At 52.7% G+C, this 16,767-nt stretch overlaps 8 protein-coding genes across 8 annotated transcripts; 5 read left to right on the top strand and 3 right to left on the bottom strand.

Moving 5' to 3' along the window:
• Nucleotides 1–316: 316 nt before the first annotated feature.
• Nucleotides 317–1,908, top strand: EI97DRAFT_404138 (uncharacterized protein). Its single transcript, XM_033796528.1, has 2 exons — nucleotides 317–491; nucleotides 625–1,908. The coding sequence occupies exons 1-2, from the start codon at nucleotides 344–346 to the stop codon at nucleotides 1,470–1,472; spliced, it is 996 nt and encodes a 331-aa protein (XP_033651124.1). The 5' UTR covers nucleotides 317–343; the 3' UTR covers nucleotides 1,473–1,908.
• A 428-nt stretch (nucleotides 1,909–2,336) lies between these two features.
• Nucleotides 2,337–3,832, top strand: EI97DRAFT_480598 (uncharacterized protein; the record flags this gene model as incomplete). Its single annotated transcript, XM_033802026.1, has 4 exons — nucleotides 2,337–2,769; nucleotides 2,818–2,979; nucleotides 3,152–3,713; nucleotides 3,774–3,832. Exons 1-4 carry the CDS (start codon nucleotides 2,704–2,706, stop codon nucleotides 3,830–3,832), a joined length of 849 nt encoding a protein of 282 aa, XP_033651123.1. The 5' UTR covers nucleotides 2,337–2,703.
• A 474-nt stretch (nucleotides 3,833–4,306) lies between these two features.
• Nucleotides 4,307–6,712, bottom strand: EI97DRAFT_469547 (exocyst complex component exo84). Its single transcript, XM_033801715.1, has 3 exons — nucleotides 6,216–6,712; nucleotides 4,894–6,163; nucleotides 4,307–4,827 (listed from the first exon to the last, which is right to left on the bottom strand). Exons 1-3 carry the CDS (start codon nucleotides 6,634–6,636, stop codon nucleotides 4,473–4,475), a joined length of 2,046 nt encoding a protein of 681 aa, XP_033651122.1. The 5' UTR covers nucleotides 6,637–6,712; the 3' UTR covers nucleotides 4,307–4,472.
• Nucleotides 6,713–6,804: 92 nt separating this feature from the next.
• Nucleotides 6,805–7,840, top strand: EI97DRAFT_436004 (protein import receptor MAS20; the record flags this gene model as incomplete). The annotated part of the gene is made up of 3 exons (XM_033799002.1): nucleotides 6,805–7,230; nucleotides 7,283–7,383; nucleotides 7,434–7,840. Coding segments are annotated over exons 1-3 (533 nt in total), but the record flags the coding sequence as incomplete, so codon positions are not given.
• Nucleotides 7,816–9,053, bottom strand: EI97DRAFT_436003 (ras-domain-containing protein). The gene is made up of 5 exons (XM_033799001.1): nucleotides 8,994–9,053; nucleotides 8,912–8,937; nucleotides 8,745–8,833; nucleotides 8,262–8,664; nucleotides 7,816–8,203 (listed from the first exon to the last, which is right to left on the bottom strand). Exons 1-5 carry the CDS (start codon nucleotides 9,032–9,034, stop codon nucleotides 8,145–8,147), a joined length of 618 nt encoding a protein of 205 aa, XP_033651120.1. The 5' UTR covers nucleotides 9,035–9,053; the 3' UTR covers nucleotides 7,816–8,144.
• A 282-nt stretch (nucleotides 9,054–9,335) lies between these two features.
• On the top strand, nucleotides 9,336–10,876 carry EI97DRAFT_404126 (p60 domain-containing protein). The gene is made up of 3 exons (XM_033796527.1): nucleotides 9,336–9,523; nucleotides 9,578–10,519; nucleotides 10,571–10,876. The coding sequence occupies exons 1-3, from the start codon at nucleotides 9,390–9,392 to the stop codon at nucleotides 10,788–10,790; spliced, it is 1,296 nt and encodes a 431-aa protein (XP_033651119.1). The 5' UTR covers nucleotides 9,336–9,389; the 3' UTR covers nucleotides 10,791–10,876.
• Nucleotides 10,877–10,968: 92 nt separating this feature from the next.
• On the bottom strand, nucleotides 10,969–12,798 carry EI97DRAFT_436001 (WD40 repeat-like protein). Its single transcript, XM_033799000.1, has 5 exons — nucleotides 12,662–12,798; nucleotides 12,450–12,604; nucleotides 12,238–12,397; nucleotides 11,315–12,188; nucleotides 10,969–11,265 (listed from the first exon to the last, which is right to left on the bottom strand). Exons 1-5 carry the CDS (start codon nucleotides 12,714–12,716, stop codon nucleotides 11,217–11,219), a joined length of 1,293 nt encoding a protein of 430 aa, XP_033651118.1. The 5' UTR covers nucleotides 12,717–12,798; the 3' UTR covers nucleotides 10,969–11,216.
• Nucleotides 12,799–13,031: 233 nt separating this feature from the next.
• On the top strand, nucleotides 13,032–16,421 carry EI97DRAFT_383409 (leucine carboxyl methyltransferase 2; the record flags this gene model as incomplete). The annotated part of the gene is made up of 4 exons (XM_033795908.1): nucleotides 13,032–13,142; nucleotides 13,198–13,418; nucleotides 13,477–13,841; nucleotides 13,888–16,421. 4 exons carry the CDS (start codon nucleotides 13,032–13,034, stop codon nucleotides 16,419–16,421), a joined length of 3,231 nt encoding a protein of 1,076 aa, XP_033651117.1.
• Between the last annotated feature and the right edge of the window lie 346 nt (nucleotides 16,422–16,767).

The raw sequence follows: 16,767 nt of genomic DNA, 5'->3' as shown, positions 1-16,767 counted from the left end.
AGAAGCTGTCAGTGAACGGCTATGCGATTGTACCCAGCAAAGCTCAAGCCAAAAACAAATATCAGACGGTGGTGCATGTTGTTCGAGTGCTCATTATGAATCGCCGGAACAAATTCAGATAGATATCAATCATAGAAAACGTAAAAGCGGAAGGAATCCATCACATACCTCGTAGCGCCGTCTTCATGGGGAGTGAGTGCAGTCGGAGAAACTGCGATGGAAATTAATTTTGAAGAGATCTTGGGCGGAATCTTGGCGCTTAGTCAGACAAGCTAGCTAGCTCCAACTTGGGGTGTATCTTGCTCGCAAAGTGTTGCAAAAACGAGCTCCAGCACACATTACCATGGCAATGAATACGGATAGGAGGAGGATTAATGCTCCGAGTGGTGGCACGTCTGCACCGGTGTTTGCGAGGACGGTGAAGGAACAGGGGTATTTGCAGTCGCTGCGACCAGCTAGGACGAGGGCCCCAAATGACCTCCGCAAAATCTGTAAGTGTAAAGAACTACCGCATATTGAGCAAATTGAGGTTTCCCATACGCTGCAAATTGTTCATGGCTGTCCTAGGGACTTCGTACTGTTCTTCAAACTAATATCTAAGAAACCCTTCACTTACAACTTCAGTCCTTCAAACATCAATCATTCCCTCCGCCTCCGGCTCAGCCTACTACGAAATCCCCTCAGACATCTCACCCTCACCAAAGTCTCTCATCCCACCTACATCCTCCCTGAAAATTGTAGCCAGCATACAAGGCCCCAAACCCCTCCCCCGCAGTGCACCTTTCTCCCCAACACTCCTCCTAACAACGACCGTCAAGTTTGCACCATTCGCGACCCGGATCCGGAGAGGATATATTCGGGACTCAATTGAGCGGGACTTGGGAGTACATGTGGAGGCAGCGTTACGGGGTGTCATAATAGGAGAACGGTGGCCCAAGAGCGGCGTAGAAGTCGTCCTTACGATCCTGGAAGCAGACGAAGATGGGTTCTGGGGAGACGGTGGGAAAGGAGAAGGAAGTGGCTGGGGCCTGTTGAATGTATTAGCAGGGTGCATCACAGTTGCCAGCGCGGCGATAGCAGATGCGGGGATTGACTGTGTGGATCTCGTGTCTGGAGGTGTGGCAGCCATTGTGCCGAATCCGGAGTCGAAGAATGGAGAAGAGACGGAGGTGCTCAAGGTTCTAGATCCGTCGCCGGCGGAGCATGAGGATATTATCGCCGCTTGTGCTGTGGGCTATCTCGCCGGACGCGACGAGATCACGGAGATATGGATGAAGGGCAATGTGGGAGTTAGCCCTGATGATCTTGTCGAAGGAGCTACATACGCAGCCCTGGGAAATCTGGCCGTATTAAAGGAGGTGCTTCTTGAATCGATCCAGGCAAGGTTCGCAAGTCAACAACCTCAATCTGGCGCAGGAGACGGAGCCAACGCCAAAGATGGGCCGCAACAAGACGTCGAGATGAGCGGATGAGCCAAATCTCGAACACGACTTGGTATAGTGGAATCGTTTTCTCCCATTCACCGGTCTTCTGAGAAATGGTGTCACAGCCGTTGGTCAGGAAAACCATCACTCGCAATACGCAGACAGGAATTTGTGGGTCCTGTTAGTTTCTTTCATTTGGACAACGCCATCCGTGGGGCATGGTTGAAAGAGATCCAGGGGTACTTCTTCGAGTGTGTTATTTTCCATGCATAGCGTAGGCGTTTGGTCTTGGTCGGCGATACCATGGGGCGGCGGAGAACAGTGACGCCCTATTCTGGAAAGATCCTGTGCTTGATTCGTGTTAAGGGAAGATAGGGTGTTCAAAAATGAGTCCGTACTGTTTGCGTCCTTGATCTGCTCATTATATTGTAGTAAAAGAGCTACTGCGCCGTTACCTCGCTAACTGCTATTCACAAGCTGTATTGTCCCATCTCAGATCACATTTTTCTGTCAACGGCTTGCGGGCGTGGCGGTTTCCACCCTAATGTTCTTGACTGTACCAGAACACAAAGTTTGTTACCACTTTGGATTTCGATAGAGTATTGTTGTGTTCACCTAGTCCAGAGGTGACAAGAACAGTGACGTTCCAATACGAGGGGGATAAATCTTATGATATAGAGCTTCAGTATGTCTCGTCAAGCGTCTTGGCTATGGCCTATTACTCTCAGTAGGAAGTTCAGCTCATTGCATCTGCTCGAACGGAGCGCCATTTTCCGTCATCCCCGTGGTAACTCAGCCAGAAATACGCTTTAGCACACGGGCTTCCTCGACACCCAAACTCAATGTATCGCGCCAACAGCAGTCCCAACAGCAATCGCAACAGCACTCAGCCAGATATTCACTATCTACTCACCGCCATGACTGCCTTCAGTAGTCCTTATGTCATAATCCTTTACGCGTCAACTCTCACCCCGTCACTCCACCTCCACCGTCGCCCACACACCCTCAACGCAAAGTGAAAGTGAAACAGCCTTCTTCAATCCCTTCCTCCCAATCAAAACGCCGCCTCACCGCTCCCGTCCACGCGTCGTCTGTCACCTCGCTTCACCGTCCACAGCTCCCCGCGAGCCAGATAAGTCCCGTCCCCCGCCTCCATCTGCGAGACTTCTTTTCCCTCCCAGTCCGAGCAGCCAACGACGACAACAACTTGCGACCTTCTCTGCACTTCTACCCTTCTTTGAACTGAGCCTCACCGTCTCCATCACTACTACCTTCAACAATGCCGACGGAGGAGGAAAACGTTCAGTACCTGTACCTCGTGCTCACGGCTGGAGGTACGCCTACCGTAAGTACCCGCTCCCACTCCTCACACCTGTAGCTAAATCCGAAATAGATCGACTGGTCGGCCGTCACCGCAGACCTCGCACCCCTCAAGATCGGAGCCGTCAAGAAGCGCTGGTCCCGCCTCAAGCAAGCCCTGGAGCAAGGCAAGAACCCCGGGCCCTCAGCTCAACAGCTGCTATGGCTGTGCGTGAAGCACAGTTCGCGTGATAAGGTAGGTACTTTTCGTCCGTTTGATATCCCGCTCTTGTTTTCCAGGTCATCTTCGAATTTTCCCGCTCCCATTCCGGCTGCCCTCGTCTTGACGGTTCATCTCTCATAGCTATATTATTCCCATTTCCTTCCGCAATTTTCCTGTATCCAAAATCCTGACTTTGACATCACAGCCGCTCGACTGGAACCTCATCGCCGAGAAATGCAACACCACTCCCGGGGCAGCCTCGAAGCGCTATTCGCGCATGAAACAAGCCTTCGAGAGCGGTACTGCCGTCCCGCCAGCTTCCGCCTCAGCTACCAATGGCAAGTCCTCCGGCGCGGCTGCAAGGTCCAAGAGGAAGCGTGCCGATGCCAAAGGCAAAGCGACGGGCAAGGGTAAAGACATGGGAAGTGCCGACGAGGAGACCGATAACGACGGAGGGAACAAGAGCCTGGACGTCAAGAAGCAGGACGACAAGCCCAAGCCTAAACGCGCTCGCACCACCAAGAAAGCCGCTGCCGTCAAGAAGGAAAACCTCATCGAGAGCACGCAGCACGAGATCAACGGCGACGGCAACGGAAACGGCGAGGACGACGTCCTGCCTTCTGAGCAGTTGATCAGCGAGCTGGAAGCTGCCGTTCAGGATGCGCAGGCGAAGTACCACGGCGGCGGCGTCAGCGACGAGGGTGAGGGTGACGAGGAGCTCGATGACGAGGAGATGGAGGAGATGGAGGTTGAGAAGACGCAAGCTCGTAAGTTCGCGCTCCACTTGAGTGGATTGTGGTATTGACAATGGCTGAGAAGTCGTCTAGATTTCAAGGTGAAGGGGTGGCTGAAGAGTCTTGAGGGAGTGGGCGTGGAGGCTTTCTAGACGTGTGGACCGTGATTGGGGGGATATACATAGGTACCTTTCTGTCAATTGGAGAGTGAGACGCGAGGCTACGGGTTCGAGTTGGCGGGATCTTGGACGTGGCACATAAGAGGATCAACTCTGTTGGTCCGCTCAATGGTATGGAGGCCAATATCTCTGTGTGGGAGCCGGCGGCGAGATCTTTGCTTGGAGGCGGTCTATTGTGATATAGATGCAGCGTAAAGCTTTTTGCGCGCGCGTCGGGTATCTTTGGAATATACATTTGCAGAACTAGGTGCGTTTGGGGTGCCGAGAAGAAGAATGGTGTGATGGCCCAGCACTTCTAAAGGTATTTATCAGTCAGTGTTAGTAGAGCAGTCCTGCAGATTATCCAATTACCTTTTTGAGGTGCCATGGAGGAACGTTTGTACCATTGAACGCTTGTCTACATTCCCTTACAAATGTTAATCATGGGAGGAAATAGTGCAAGAGGGTGCCACAATAAGAACTTGATAGATATCTATCTATTGCCAGTTAACGTATGTACAGCGCTGAAAGGGGTATCACCCGTTTAGAAATTGTCAACCCAATCACACCCCGAAGAGCCTAAGTCATCCCATCAAAAACCCTCGCCCCAGTGGGGACACCACATCAGTCACCCTCACGTCGTCACGCCTAACCCCACCGGCTTTCCCTCCCCTCCCTGTGTCGCATCCACACTCTTTCCAATCAACTCCCTAAAATCCAATCCCACCTCTCCCAACATGGCGGCATGCTCCAACGCCTGCTCCATGCATTTCTGCCACACTGGCCCTTCCTTTTCCACACTACTTAGTTGCCTCGCCAGAAGAGTGTTGAAGTCATCGACGTGTTCTTTCGCCCACTTCACGCAGGCGGACATGAGAACTTGCGGGAAGCACTTTTGGTAGATGTCGACTGTGTTTCTGATGATGGTGAAGTAGATGAAGGAGAGTTGGAAGATGTAGGTTTCAAGGTCGCCTTCGAAAATTACTTGGCTGGGAGCGCAAGATGTTAGCGCCGGTGCAACGAAGAAGTTGTGAGAGCAGGGGCATTTTACATACCGGGATCGTTTCCTGATAACTTCGCTTCGTGCCTCTAGATATGCCTCTCTTGCCCTTCCTTCAAAGCCCAGCTTAACAATCCATGTGACATGTTGCTGAACAGTCGTGGTCCAGGAGTTATTCTCCACAAGCTGTTTGATCAACACGTTCGCAAGTTTCGCAGCCCGCTCGTTAACTTTGAAAGTGACAAGCCCCTGAGCCATGGCATTCCCGCGGATATTCTTCGCCAGCGTCTTCAGTCGCTCGACCTTCGGGACAGCATCTTCGAATCGCTGGAGCGCGATATCGATGTCCAGATCGTCGAGCTGGTTCTCTACCGAGCGGATTGTTTGCTGTTTTCCGTCGACATCGACGAATACGCTGGCGCGGTTGTTGGCCGCATTCTCGGAGATCGTTTGCAAGAGGTCGGTCTTTTTGAGAATGTTGAGATCCCGGGCAGCGAAGTAGTTCACTGAATCTCGGGCTCTTCCCCTATCGTCTGTGCCTGCTTCGGTGCTCTTTCGCAGATCCTCCAGTGCCTTGCGGAACGTCGAAAGGAGGGAATTCTTCTCGGTCACGTCTCCCTGATGAACAGCAAAGGTAAAGGATTCACTCCCAACACGGATGTTAACCGCATTTGAAGCTCCCCTGCTTTCCTGTCCTCCCGGTTTTGTGCGAGACGAGATGTCGGCAATCTGCACATCTTGCAGCGGCCAGCATCTCTGAGCAACCCATTCTTTCCCTATACTCTTTTTCTCGCGGGGGTTGTTCTGAGCGGGCATATCAGCTCTAGTCTTCTTCTCAGCAGCCACCAGGAGGTGGTCATTGAGTAAGATGAGATGCACTCTCCGTCTGGCTTTCCATGTAGCTGCATTCAGTTCGACCCATTTGCCCGATTCCCACACAATATGTCGTCCAGGAATGGCGGGAAGATATTTTTGAGACCCTTCGACACGCTTCCACAGCTCTTGTAGATGGGAATTCCACAGCGCCTCTAGATTAGCAACGGAGCTTCTGTTAGCGGCCTTCCTCGCAGACATAGCGTCACCATTGGCGCCCGCAGCAGACGTTGTCTGCGCTAATGTAGTGGTCAATTCAGACATGAGCTGGCGGAGTGTCCGCATCTCGCCTTTGAGCTTCTCCGCCTCTTTGCTGATCTTAATGAATTGTGTTCGGTTGCGAATCATCGTCTCCTGAAGCTCGTGAGAGGTGTTGTTCTTCGCTTTGCGAAGGTCATTCTGGAAACGGCGGATATCGCTTTCAGTGGCATCTGCCAGGAGATTCGATACATCTTCAACCGCTATCAGAAAGCCAATCATCTATACGTGTCCGCATCCACTCACATTGATTCACCTCCAGCTTCGGATCCTGCAGAGCCCTCATATCCAGCTCCAAAGCCCTTCCATCCGCGGTCTCAGACCTAGCCTCTTTACTTGGCGGTCCCATTCGATACTGGCTCGGAATCTGGGGCATACTAGGCATAGGGGCGCCATTTCCGAAGTCACTAGGGAGCTGCGTGATCTTCTGCGAATACCTCTTCTTGACCAATTCGGCCGTCCTGTCGGCCCCTCGCGGCCGCTCCCGGGGAGCATCGGGTCTCCGTGCTGAGCGACTCGATTCCTGCGAAGGACGTCCCGAGTTCTGTGCAGGAGCTAGGCCAACAGGACCGCTGATTGTCGGGCGTTGGGATGCAGGCGCGCCGCCTTTGATGCGCTGCGTGCGCTTCTTGCGCAGCGAGATACCTTTCGATCGTTCCTCTGACATTCTTCTCAGTACTTCTTGCGTTTGTCGCTACGTGGAGGGCCGTGGAACCGTTCGGGGTGGAAACAGTGGACGTCGATGCGACCACCCACGTCTCTCTGGTCCAGGAGCTCGGACCAACGCGTTCGCGTGGGTGCCCGGATTCCAAAAAAGTTCGACCAGACATGAAAGCACCACCACCGCATCGCAACATCACACCCATCCCCATTCCCGCATCTCTCCGCCGTCATTTATCAGGGCAGCCCCAACAGTAGCAGCTCCCACACATAGTCACAATGTCGTCGGCTTCATCGATAAAACCGTCCACCATTGCTGCCATCAGCGTCGGCACCATCGTCACCGGCCTCCTCGCATATGCCGTCTACTTTGACCACCGGCGGCGAACGGATCCCGAGTTCCGCAGACAGTTGAAGCGCGAGAGCAAGCGCACGGCTCGCGCGGCCAAGGAGGATGCCGAGGTTGCGAGCAAGGAGCAGAAGAAGGCGATTCGTGCGGCGGTGGAGCGGGCAAATGAGGAGGGCTTCCCCAAGGATCCTGAGGAGGTGGAGAGCTACTTCATGCAGGAGGTTGCGCAGGGAGAGGGACTGTGCCAGCAGGGTATGATATACTGTTGTATGCTGGCTTAGAGCCAAGACTGACTATATGATAGGTGCAGACCCCGTGGAGGCGGCGCTGTGCTTCTACCGTGCTCTGAAGGTGTACCCGGCGCCTAGAGAGCTTATCAACATTTATGACAAGACTGTGCCCAAGGTACGAAAGTTTGGTGATCCCTTTTTGATTCACTGCTAATCCCCGTTCAGCCCGTCCTCGACATTCTCGCCGACATGATCGCCATCGACACAAGCATCCCCGTAGGAGGCAGTAAGGCGCCTTCGGATGCAGGCTCCTCTGGCGGCGTCGGCGGCATTGAGTAAACGCGCTTGCATGCTCGAGGCTTGGATTGAGCGTTGCGACCCCTCTCACCACCATCTCTTGTACGATTATTTTCGTGTAAATGTAGTACCACCGCGCTTATTTGCGGTCCATGGATTGGGAGTTACGGATGAACATGATGAGGTCTGCGGATACCTTTCTAGGCATCAAGTTGTAGTTGTGGCTCGGAAGTCGTTCGAATTTCAGCGGTGTTGGAATCCGGTTTCGTCTCTGGATGTGACGCAGCATGTAGCATTGTTCATGAAAATCCTATATTGAGTTTATTGATACGGAAAAACATCGCTCATACAAAGAAGGTGATGCGTGGTACGATCTAAGGATGTGCCTATAGGTACCGTTCGTGGCCAACTACGCAAAAAACCGTGGTTATACTACAAATTATGGCTCACATGGTTTTCTACTGAAGTCGGTCGTTTATCTCCATGCTTCCCAGATATCCTCATTGTATCCATGCCCCCCAAAACGCCTTGCTCACAATGACGGTCCACCTCCAAGACGCAAACGTTTTCCAAGTAATTACAATAGAAACTCTAAGACTGCTTGAAAGTGTAGAAACATATTGAACTTCTCTAAACGTCCTAGCATGAGCACGAGTTCTGCTCTTGCGGCTGGCTGGGATTGATGTTGACATCGATCACTGGGAGGTGTTGGTTAGCTACTCTGTCCTCGCATTTTTACAAAGCCATTGCACTCACTCTGACTCTGCCCCTGCTGCGTCTCCCCCTCCATCCCCGGCAACGCCTGCGCAATCCTCTTAAACAACGTCTTAACATTATGCCCCACCTTGGCACTCGTCTCAATGAACATGAGATTGTTCTTCTTGGCCTCCTCCTCGCCCTGCTGCGTCGTAACCTCCCTCTTATCATTCAGATCCGTCTTGTTCCCCACGAGCACGATGATGACGTCGTTGCCGCGCTCGCCTCGCACATCGTCGACCCACTTGCGCGTGTTCTCGAACGTCTTCCTGTTGGTGATGTCGTAGACGACGACGGCGACGGACGAGTCGCGGATGTAGGAGGGGATGAGCGATCGGAAGCGCTCTTGGCCGGCGGTGTCCCAGAGTTGGAGGCGGACGGTGCGGTCTTCGAGGTACATTGTCTGTGCATCAAGGGGGAGCTTCAGTCAGCGATTCTATGTGCAGCAGATGATGGGAATCGGGAGGGGAAGGAGGTAGGCACCTTTGAGAGAAAGTCTATGCCGATGGTGGCTTGGTATGTGTTGTCGAAGGAGTCGTACATGAAGCGTGTAATTAGGGATGTCTTGCCGACTACAAGGCGGTGCGTCAATATGGGTACTCTTCATACAGTACCGAAACGATGGACTCGGAATGGAAGACGATGCGTACCGCTTTGCTCCCCCAGAAACACAAGTCTACAAATCATCAGCCATCACCACTCTCCCATGTCCAACATCCAGGCAGCACTAACTTGAATTTCTTCAACGGATTCGAATACCCGGACTGCGCCATTGTGACCAGTGTAGTAGGAAACTCGCACCCAAGGGATAGACAACAAGATAAAGAAAGGGGGGAATGAAAGTTCAGTGGGAGTATGGGAGGGTGAACAGAAGCAACAAGAAGTTTGTCGTGTGTCAGCGAGCTATTCAGGGTTCCTTTAACAAACACCCGTGGGCATCCGATCTCCCAACGCACGACGAGGCCCGCCAGCCCGCTAGCGGCGAATGGGGTAAAGCGCATGGAGCGCGGAGACGTCCGTGCACCATCCCGCAGTTGTCGAAAAAATATCCAGATATTCCAGACTGGGAGTAACACTACAACTGTGTGCGGTTTACCAGTACATTGTTCCCACGCTCCATTGCCCAGGATGGCGAGCTCAGAATCCGCACCCGCAACATACAAGCAACCCTCCCGCAAGGGCAAGAAGGCCTGGCGTAAGAACGTCGATGTCACGCAAATCACCTCCGGCCTCGAAGAAGTGCGAGAGCAGATAGTCCAAGGGTAATATCTCCATACTACTCCTTCCATTGCACCCTTCTGACTTTGCTCTTCCAGAGGCGTCATCGCCGAAAAAACCTCCGCCGAGCTCTTCGCAGTCGACACCACCGGCTCCACCGCCATCCAAAAACAAGTCGCAAAGCGCCACCCCAAGCCCCTCAAAGTCGACGAGATCCTCGCTCAGCGCTCTGCCGTCCCCGCAGTATCCACTCGCAAACGCCTCAGCGACTTCGAAACAGCCTCAAAAAGCAAGAAACGCAAAGTATCTCGCAAGGAACTCGATAAGCTACGCGCAATAGCGTACGGCGGTGATCAGGTGAAGAAGGACGTTGTGCAGACTGGCGACGCCCCGGACCATGATCCCTGGGCTGTGCAAGAGGAGAAGAAAGATCCCAAGTTTTCGTTTCTGGAGGAGAAGAAGCCGAAGAAGGAACCTGTGACGCTGAAACATGCACCGATCTCGCTCGCGAAGAACGGGAAAGCGCTTCCTGCGGTTCGGAAACCCGAGGCAGGGAAGAGTTATAATCCCTTGTTGGAGGACTGGGCGAATTTGATTGAGAGGGAGGGTGCTAAGGAGGTGGAGGCTGAGAAGAAGCGGTTGGCGGAGGCGCGGGAGGAGGCGGAGAGGATTGAGAGGGCGCTCAAGGCGGCCGAGGAGGAGGAGAAGGAGGACGATGATGCCGAGAGTGCGTGGGAGAGTGAGTGGGAAGGTTTCAGTGAGGACGACGGGACGGTGAAGAAGAAGAGACCCGAGAGGAAGACGCAGGCGCAGAGGAATAAAATTAAGCGGAGAAAGGAGGCAGAGCGGAAAGCGCTGCATGAGGCGAAGATGAAGGAGAAGGAAAGGCAGGCGGAACGGATTAAGGAGTTGGCGAAGTCGGTGGAGGAGAAGGAGAAGGCTAGAGCGGCTGCGGCCCAGGTTGCTCTCATTGCAAAGGAAGATCTCTCGTCTGACGAGGCTGAAGAAGTACTACGGAGAAAGGGATTTGGCAAGGCGCCGTAAGTATTATCTTAACCCGGTTGTCGAACTCGTCTCTGATATCTCACCAGGATTCCTGAAGCACCCCTTGAAGTCGTCCTCGCCGACGAACTGCAAGACTCGCTCCGCCGTCTCAAGCCAGAAGGTAATCTCCTGAAAGATCGTTTCCGCAGCATGATCATCCGCGGCAAGGTCGAGTCACGCAAACAAATTTCGCATGCGAAGAAGCCAAAGGTCAAGGTCACGGAGAAATGGTCGTACAAGGACTGGAGTTTGGATAAGGTGAAATAGACAGCAACACTCTGGTGCATTTCCTCGGCGTTTCGGGGTGTAGGCATTTCTTTAGTTAAGCTCATCGAATTCCAGATGGGGAGCCGTTCGTCTTCCCTCTTGCAATGATTCGAGCTCAACTGCGTGGTGTCTCTATCACTTTGACATGGTACTCACTCATGATTAAGAAACCACATTGGGTAAGGGTCCTGAATGATGGGCCGTGAATTACCTGACTAAATTGCAAACCAACTATGGCCACCCTTGAACCCCGGGTATTATTCCTACAGAGATAGTAATAGTCAAAAGAGAGACGTGTTCCCAAACGCCACGGAACATGATAGTATGGAGTAAACAACGAACACCGTATCCCAATGCAAGAACCCAAAGAACCTGCAGCCCCATACACTCTCGTTAATCACCAAGGCGGACCCCTGGTACATATACCTAATCAATACCTTCGCCGGTGGCAGTGAGATCCTGTGGCTCGAGCAGACTGGAAAGGTCAGTCGCTGAGTCGACACTCAGCCAGAGGGACAACTTACGAGAATTGTTTGTACAGGGTGCCCTCTCCACCCTTCTCCAAATCGATATTGAAGACGTAATAGTTGCCCTCACTAGTGACGACCATAACCTGCGGCCCATTATTGCTGAGGGCCACTACGTTGCGCATCTGCCCGCTCGAGGAAGATATCCTGGGAATCTTCACCCAGGCAAAGTCGCGCGTTGGCTCCCAAATCTCAGCGACCGCGCTTGGCAGATATCCTCCGACTGTTGCTGCAAATGACTTGCCCACGTTCTGCGAAGTGCGCCGTATCATGCTCGCGAATGTTGGGTTGATGGCTTTTCGCTCAGGCTCAGGAGCGTCGTCTCGACTCTCTTCGTACTCATAGTCCGCGTTGTCAAGCTCTTGACTACTACGGCTGTTGCTCCGCTCCCGGGAGCCTGATAGAGGCCGGCTCGTTGCTGACGAACTGTTCCTCCGACCTGCATTTTGGGGGGAGAGCTTGAAGATGTGGACGGTGTCTGAGGTGGAGGATACCGCGAGAAGCGTTGATGTGGAGTTGAACGACATGCTGTATATACGGGCTGGTATAGAGCCTCTTCGGAACTGATAAAGCTTCTCTCCCGCTGGTACAGAGAAGACTCGGATTATAGTGCCCTTCTCGGATGCCGTGGCCAGGAGTGTACCCTCGTTATTCAGAGCTACGCAGGACAGTGGAGCGTGGTGCGCGTCTATTATGTTCGCAGGCTCCAGCTTGGTCGCGTCATATATCATAACTCCGCCGCTAATCGGCACATTGTTCTCGGTTTTTGGAGGGGCATGCGGTGGCGGTTGGAAGTTAGCCGGAGACGTTTTGGTGGGCAGTGGGTATGCGAGGTAGTTGTTCTCGGAAGATGAAGAGAGCGAGCATATTGCTGCATCTGTCAGTATGCAGGCTTTACCACCCGACCTAGGTGACGATACCATTTGGGTTTGAAGCAGACTTCACCTGCTGTAGCAAATGCATATTGCTGATGTCGTAGATATAGATCTCATTCTCCAGTAGCACCACAAGTCGCTTCCTATTCATGCGCAGCGCAAGGATAGCCGTCGTAAAAGTCAGCTCGCATATAGTAGAATGCCTCTGTACCCGATCAGTCCCGCCGGATGTTTAGTTGTGGCATCTGCGCACCGACCTTGGTATTTTGTATCCGGAGGACTCGGGGAGCGGTGGTGAGAGCAGCGAGCGACGTCGAGAACAGCATCTCCAAACATGAGACATCTCCTTCGTTCGCCTCCGAGTGCTTGCTAAACGGTTCGGTATTGAAGATACGATAGCCCTTGGTTGTTCCTGAATAATATGGGATCAGAGGGTGGTTCGTAGAATCCAGGAGCCCGGTTCACGTACCCACACCCAGTTGGCTGTGATCCTGGTTGAAGGTGACAAAGTTGAGGCTCGCCATGTTTGCGTTTCCCTACTGTTGTGAGCTCTTGCGCATTCCGTTAGCGATCGGATAGGGAGTGGCACGACCGATAAATGATGGCAGCCTGTGATTAAAAGAAGGTCGTGAAAGTGCTTGTGGAAGCTCTGCGGAGCTCGCGCTTTCTCCTGCCTAGCAGGCGTCCGAGGCGTCACAGATCTGATCGATGCGCACGGATCCCTGCCCCGCACCAGATCGAGTGGCGGTGCAGTGGCTTGACGATCCAGAAAATCTTCATGTAGAAGGCCTTGTTGTTGAGTAAACGCATCACCGCCGAACGTGGTAATCTTGAAAGAGATGGAATTTTCAGAAAAGAAACTAGACGGGTCAGAATCTCGGGCGAGGCCTCGAAAAGGTAGAGGCCATATGCGTTCAGCTCAAGCCAAGCGGGACGATGACATTATGAATGTCTGTCTGTTCAAGCAATCTTGATTCCCAGAGCAAGCTACTAAATTGCTCTCAGACAAATGATAGCAGTATCGTCTCGAAGCGAAGCGTCTCCAAGCTGTACTTTCCAGATGAGCCTGATTTCTATGAACCATTCGTACAAAAATTCGTCCGGAGAAATCCCCTTATCAATCGAGGCTACTGGCTGCGTATGCACGCCATTGAACAGGTGGTACTACGTTTCCTCAACGAAGACCCTCATGTAACCAAAGTTGTTGTAAACTTGGGCTGTGGCTAGTGAGTAAGAGCCACTTACGACATGCTGAGTGAATTCATGGCACTAACCATCAAGCAGTGATCCGTTGCCGTTTCAGTTTTGGCATCGGTACGCTTCCAGCTGCCAGAATGCTACCTTCGTCGACGTAGACTATCCTCAGCTGATAGAGAGGAAGCGAGACCGTATACTAATGAATGCTCTGACTCGGGAGGCGCTCTTGAAGAGTTCTGTACGCTCCTCCGGGGCTCCCATTTATCTGAGAAGCGATAGGTACATGGCATTGGGTTGCGATCTCAAAGACCTCAAGACTTTGGAAAGAGTTTTGAGGAGCGAATTTGACATGACCTCTACGGCAGTTATCTTTGTTGCAGAGGTTTCAATAACCTATATGCCCCTGGCCGATGCTCAATCGCTCATTGAATGGGCCAGGAGATTCAGCAATTGTAAGATCGGAATCACACTGATGGACTTTCATTGACGTAGAGCTAGCTCAGTTTTGCCTACTCGAGCAGTATCTTCCACAAGGGCCTGACCACCCCTTCGCCCGTACGATGCTCAAGCACTTCAACAAGCTGCAGACCCCTATCCAAGCAGTCAGAGATTACCCTTCTTTAGCTCTTCAACAGAGTCGATTTACTCAGTATGGCTGGAGCATATCCACTATGCAGAGCCTTTGGGACCTGTGGTCAGACGATACCTTCACATCACCTGAGCTTCGCCGTCGCCTAGATGCAGTGGAACCCTTCGATGAATGGGAGGAATTCGCACTGTTTGCCGGCCATTACTTCCTGCTGGTCGCTTCGAATAAAATCCCAGAAAGTTCAACATGCGAAAAAGAGGCACGAAAACAACCTGAAGCTCAAGTTGAACCTGGCGACCTCGAGGTTTCGAACTCGACTGAGTCCATCTTGCTGACAGCTGGCTCTGATGTTACGGTGACACCACGTCGCCTCGCTGCAGCTTTTTCGCTTCGTCCGGATACCATAGGACTTCACGGGGGCCAGGGCGTCCAGCATCGGTTAGCAAGCATCGATGTCTTGGGACATGAGAAGCCGGATCGCAGTGATTCCGGCGCTGTTATTCCGCCTCTCCCCTCGCCACAAGCGCGCATCTGCCACACCATCACCAGCATCAAGAACAACACCGCACTATTGGTGGGCGGTCGAACCTCTCCGTCACACGCACTTTCGGAATGCTGGTATCTCCATGACCGAAAATGGGAACTGGTCGAGGAATTACACCCCGCTCGTTTCAGACATGCTGCAGTCGGAGTGAACGTCTCTTTATCTGGGCCCGAGACAGAGGGCGAGGTAGTGAGCGGCGTCTACATCTTTGGTGGCAAGACAAGGGAGGGGCATATACTTGATGACAGCGTCATCTGGCTACCCAATCAAGGCTGGCAGTCACTCCCAGTAGTCGGAAATGTGCGTCCTACAGCGCGCTTCGGTGCTGCAATATGTACTCCAGGGGCGAAAAGTTGGGGGCTTCTCATGGGCGGTATGACATCCGACGGCACGGTTCTAGACGACGTTTGGGAGTTTAGAATCCTGGCGACACCGAGCCTGCAGATACAGTTTACCGATCGCACCAGAGACATACGGCATTCGACTCCAAGGCGAAAAGCGCATGCGCGCTTTGGCGCTTCGCTGGTGCCATTTGGGAACGACATGCTCCTTGTAGGAGGTATTGCCAGCAAAGAACTGCTTCCATTATCCGAGGACTTCTTGCTTGTTTCTGCCATGGGTACGAAGATCCACATCGAAGCGCCAAAGCTCTCCGTCCCTAGGGATACTTGGCCGTTACTCGTTGGGGCTGGTGTGATTGCAGTATCTGACGATGAAGTTGTCATTGCAGGTGGAGGCGCCGTGTGCTTCTCTATGGGCAGCTTTTGGAACAGAGGTTATATCAGCATAACGAAAGCGGGGAATCAACAGCCTTCTCCATGGTCTGTCCTCGCCATAGAGGATATCCCTGCAATGGTAGAGGGTTTTACGAAACCTTCAGTAAAACCGAAGACCCAAGGTAGACGACCTAAAAGCAAAGGCAAGGGCAAGAACAGTAAAGGAGAGAGTGTGGATAGAGTCAAACCCACCACCAAGCCGAGAGAAACGACCGTTCAGAGAGTCCAAATCCAGTCTGCAGAAGGGTTCTCCCGTCTAGTCAAGGAGTCCAAGCCAGCCATAATCGAGAAGCTCGACCTTGGCCCTTGCGTAAATCTTTGGACTCTTCCCTATCTAGAAGAGAAGCTCGGCGCAGACCGCGAAATCGTCATCCATGACTCAAGCTCTCCTCGCATGACATTCGCCTCCAAGAATTTCACGTATGAGAAGACCACTGTCTCCGCCTTCCTCAAAGGCATAGCCAATGGTGCAAAGACATACCTCCGCGCCGTATCTGCCGCCCAACCGAACAAACTCCCCACAAAACTCGAAGATGATTTCCCTTCCATCGCGCAGGACTTCCAACTCCCTAAGATGCTCGCGGAGATCATCGGAGATACTTATCACAGCTCTCCACTCCGCGTCTCCGGCCCAGTGAGCCTCTGGCTCCACTACGATGTCCTCGCAAACGTACTGTGTCAGATTCAAGGGAACAAGACGCTACGCCTATACCCGCCATCAGACGTCCGATATCTGGGCTACCCTCCTGGCGGATCCAGCTCCAACATCGACGTCCTCGATCCTTCTACAAATGGATTGCAGAACACGCATCCGCACGTTGCACATCTTCGAGCAGGAGACGTGCTGTTCATTCCACCAATGTGGTCACACACTGCAACTCCTGAGGAAGGGCACTCGGTTGCTGTCAATGTGTTCTTCCGGGATCTGGAGAAGGGCTATGCAGCGGGGAAGGATGTGTATGGGAACAGGGACTTGCAAGCGTATGAGACGGGGAGGAGGGATGTAGAGAAGATAGTGAGGGCGTTTAGAGATGTACCGAGTGATTTGGCAAAATTCTACCTGGAGAGACTGGCGGGAGAGATATTGGAGAAGGCAGAAGCGTTGGGAAAGGGCAAGGAATAGGCAAAGAGAAGCTGAGATGATGTCTTCGTGGCTGAGCACTTCGAGAATTTTGTGATAGGGTCGAGGCGGTAAATGAGTAGTTGATATGCTCCTGTTCCTGAATAACAGAAAATGTGAAGGTGAAGCCTAAAGAGTGAAGGTGAATACAGCCTTGCAGCCCAAGCTCCCCATCCCTGGCCCGCCAAAACAAGCCTCCGCCACACTTTTAGCGTCAATCCGCACGAGCAAACGAGCAACATGGCTGTGCAATACCCCGCGCCCCACTGTGGCTGAAGCTTTCTCAAACGACGTCAACGCCTGCCTAGCCCTAACCCCAGCAACATGACCACCGCTTTTTACAAGTAGA

Source organism: Westerdykella ornata, assembly GCF_010094085.1.
Source record: "Westerdykella ornata strain CBS 379.55 unplaced genomic scaffold EI97scaffold_26, whole genome shotgun sequence".
NCBI lineage: Eukaryota > Fungi > Ascomycota > Dothideomycetes > Pleosporales > Sporormiaceae > Westerdykella > Westerdykella ornata.
The sequence above is the reverse complement of the archived record's forward strand: the minus strand, read 5'-3'. Positions and strand labels throughout refer to the sequence as shown.

What these genes read in the sequence shown, in the direction of transcription:
- EI97DRAFT_436001 (XM_033799000.1), bottom strand. Translation starts at nt 12,716, where the DNA reads ATGGCGAGCCTCAACTTTGTCACCTTCAACCAGGATCACAGCCAACTG. An exon ending in TCACAGCCAACTGGGTGTGG is followed by an intron (nt 12,605 to 12,661) that starts GTACGTGAACCG and finishes CATATTATTCAG; the next exon opens with GAACAACCAAGGGCTATCGT. An exon ending in TCCGGATACAAAATACCAAG is followed by an intron (nt 12,398 to 12,449) that starts GTCGGTGCGCAG and finishes GATCGGGTACAG; the next exon opens with AGGCATTCTACTATATGCGA.
- EI97DRAFT_469547 (XM_033801715.1), bottom strand. Translation starts at nt 6,636, where the DNA reads ATGTCAGAGGAACGATCGAAAGGTATCTCGCTGCGCAAGAAGCGCACG. An exon ending in GAAGCTGGAGGTGAATCAAT is followed by an intron (nt 6,164 to 6,215) that starts GTGAGTGGATGC and finishes TAGCGGTTGAAG; the next exon opens with ATGTATCGAATCTCCTGGCA. An exon ending in GTTATCAGGAAACGATCCCG is followed by an intron (nt 4,828 to 4,893) that starts GTATGTAAAATG and finishes TTGCGCTCCCAG; the next exon opens with CCAAGTAATTTTCGAAGGCG.
- EI97DRAFT_404126 (XM_033796527.1), top strand. Translation starts at nt 9,390, where the DNA reads ATGGCGAGCTCAGAATCCGCACCCGCAACATACAAGCAACCCTCCCGC. An exon ending in CGAGAGCAGATAGTCCAAGG is followed by an intron (nt 9,524 to 9,577) that starts GTAATATCTCCA and finishes TTGCTCTTCCAG; the next exon opens with AGGCGTCATCGCCGAAAAAA. An exon ending in AAGGGATTTGGCAAGGCGCC is followed by an intron (nt 10,520 to 10,570) that starts GTAAGTATTATC and finishes ATATCTCACCAG; the next exon opens with GATTCCTGAAGCACCCCTTG.
- EI97DRAFT_404138 (XM_033796528.1), top strand. Translation starts at nt 344, where the DNA reads ATGGCAATGAATACGGATAGGAGGAGGATTAATGCTCCGAGTGGTGGC. An exon ending in AAATGACCTCCGCAAAATCT is followed by an intron (nt 492 to 624) that starts GTAAGTGTAAAG and finishes TTACAACTTCAG; the next exon opens with TCCTTCAAACATCAATCATT.
- EI97DRAFT_436003 (XM_033799001.1), bottom strand. Translation starts at nt 9,034, where the DNA reads ATGGCGCAGTCCGGGTATTCGAATCCGTTGAAGAAATTCAA. An exon ending in GCATAGACTTTCTCTCAAAG is followed by an intron (nt 8,665 to 8,744) that starts GTGCCTACCTCC and finishes CTTGATGCACAG; the next exon opens with ACAATGTACCTCGAAGACCG. An exon ending in GCAGCAGGGGCAGAGTCAGA is followed by an intron (nt 8,204 to 8,261) that starts GTGAGTGCAATG and finishes AACACCTCCCAG; the next exon opens with TGATCGATGTCAACATCAAT.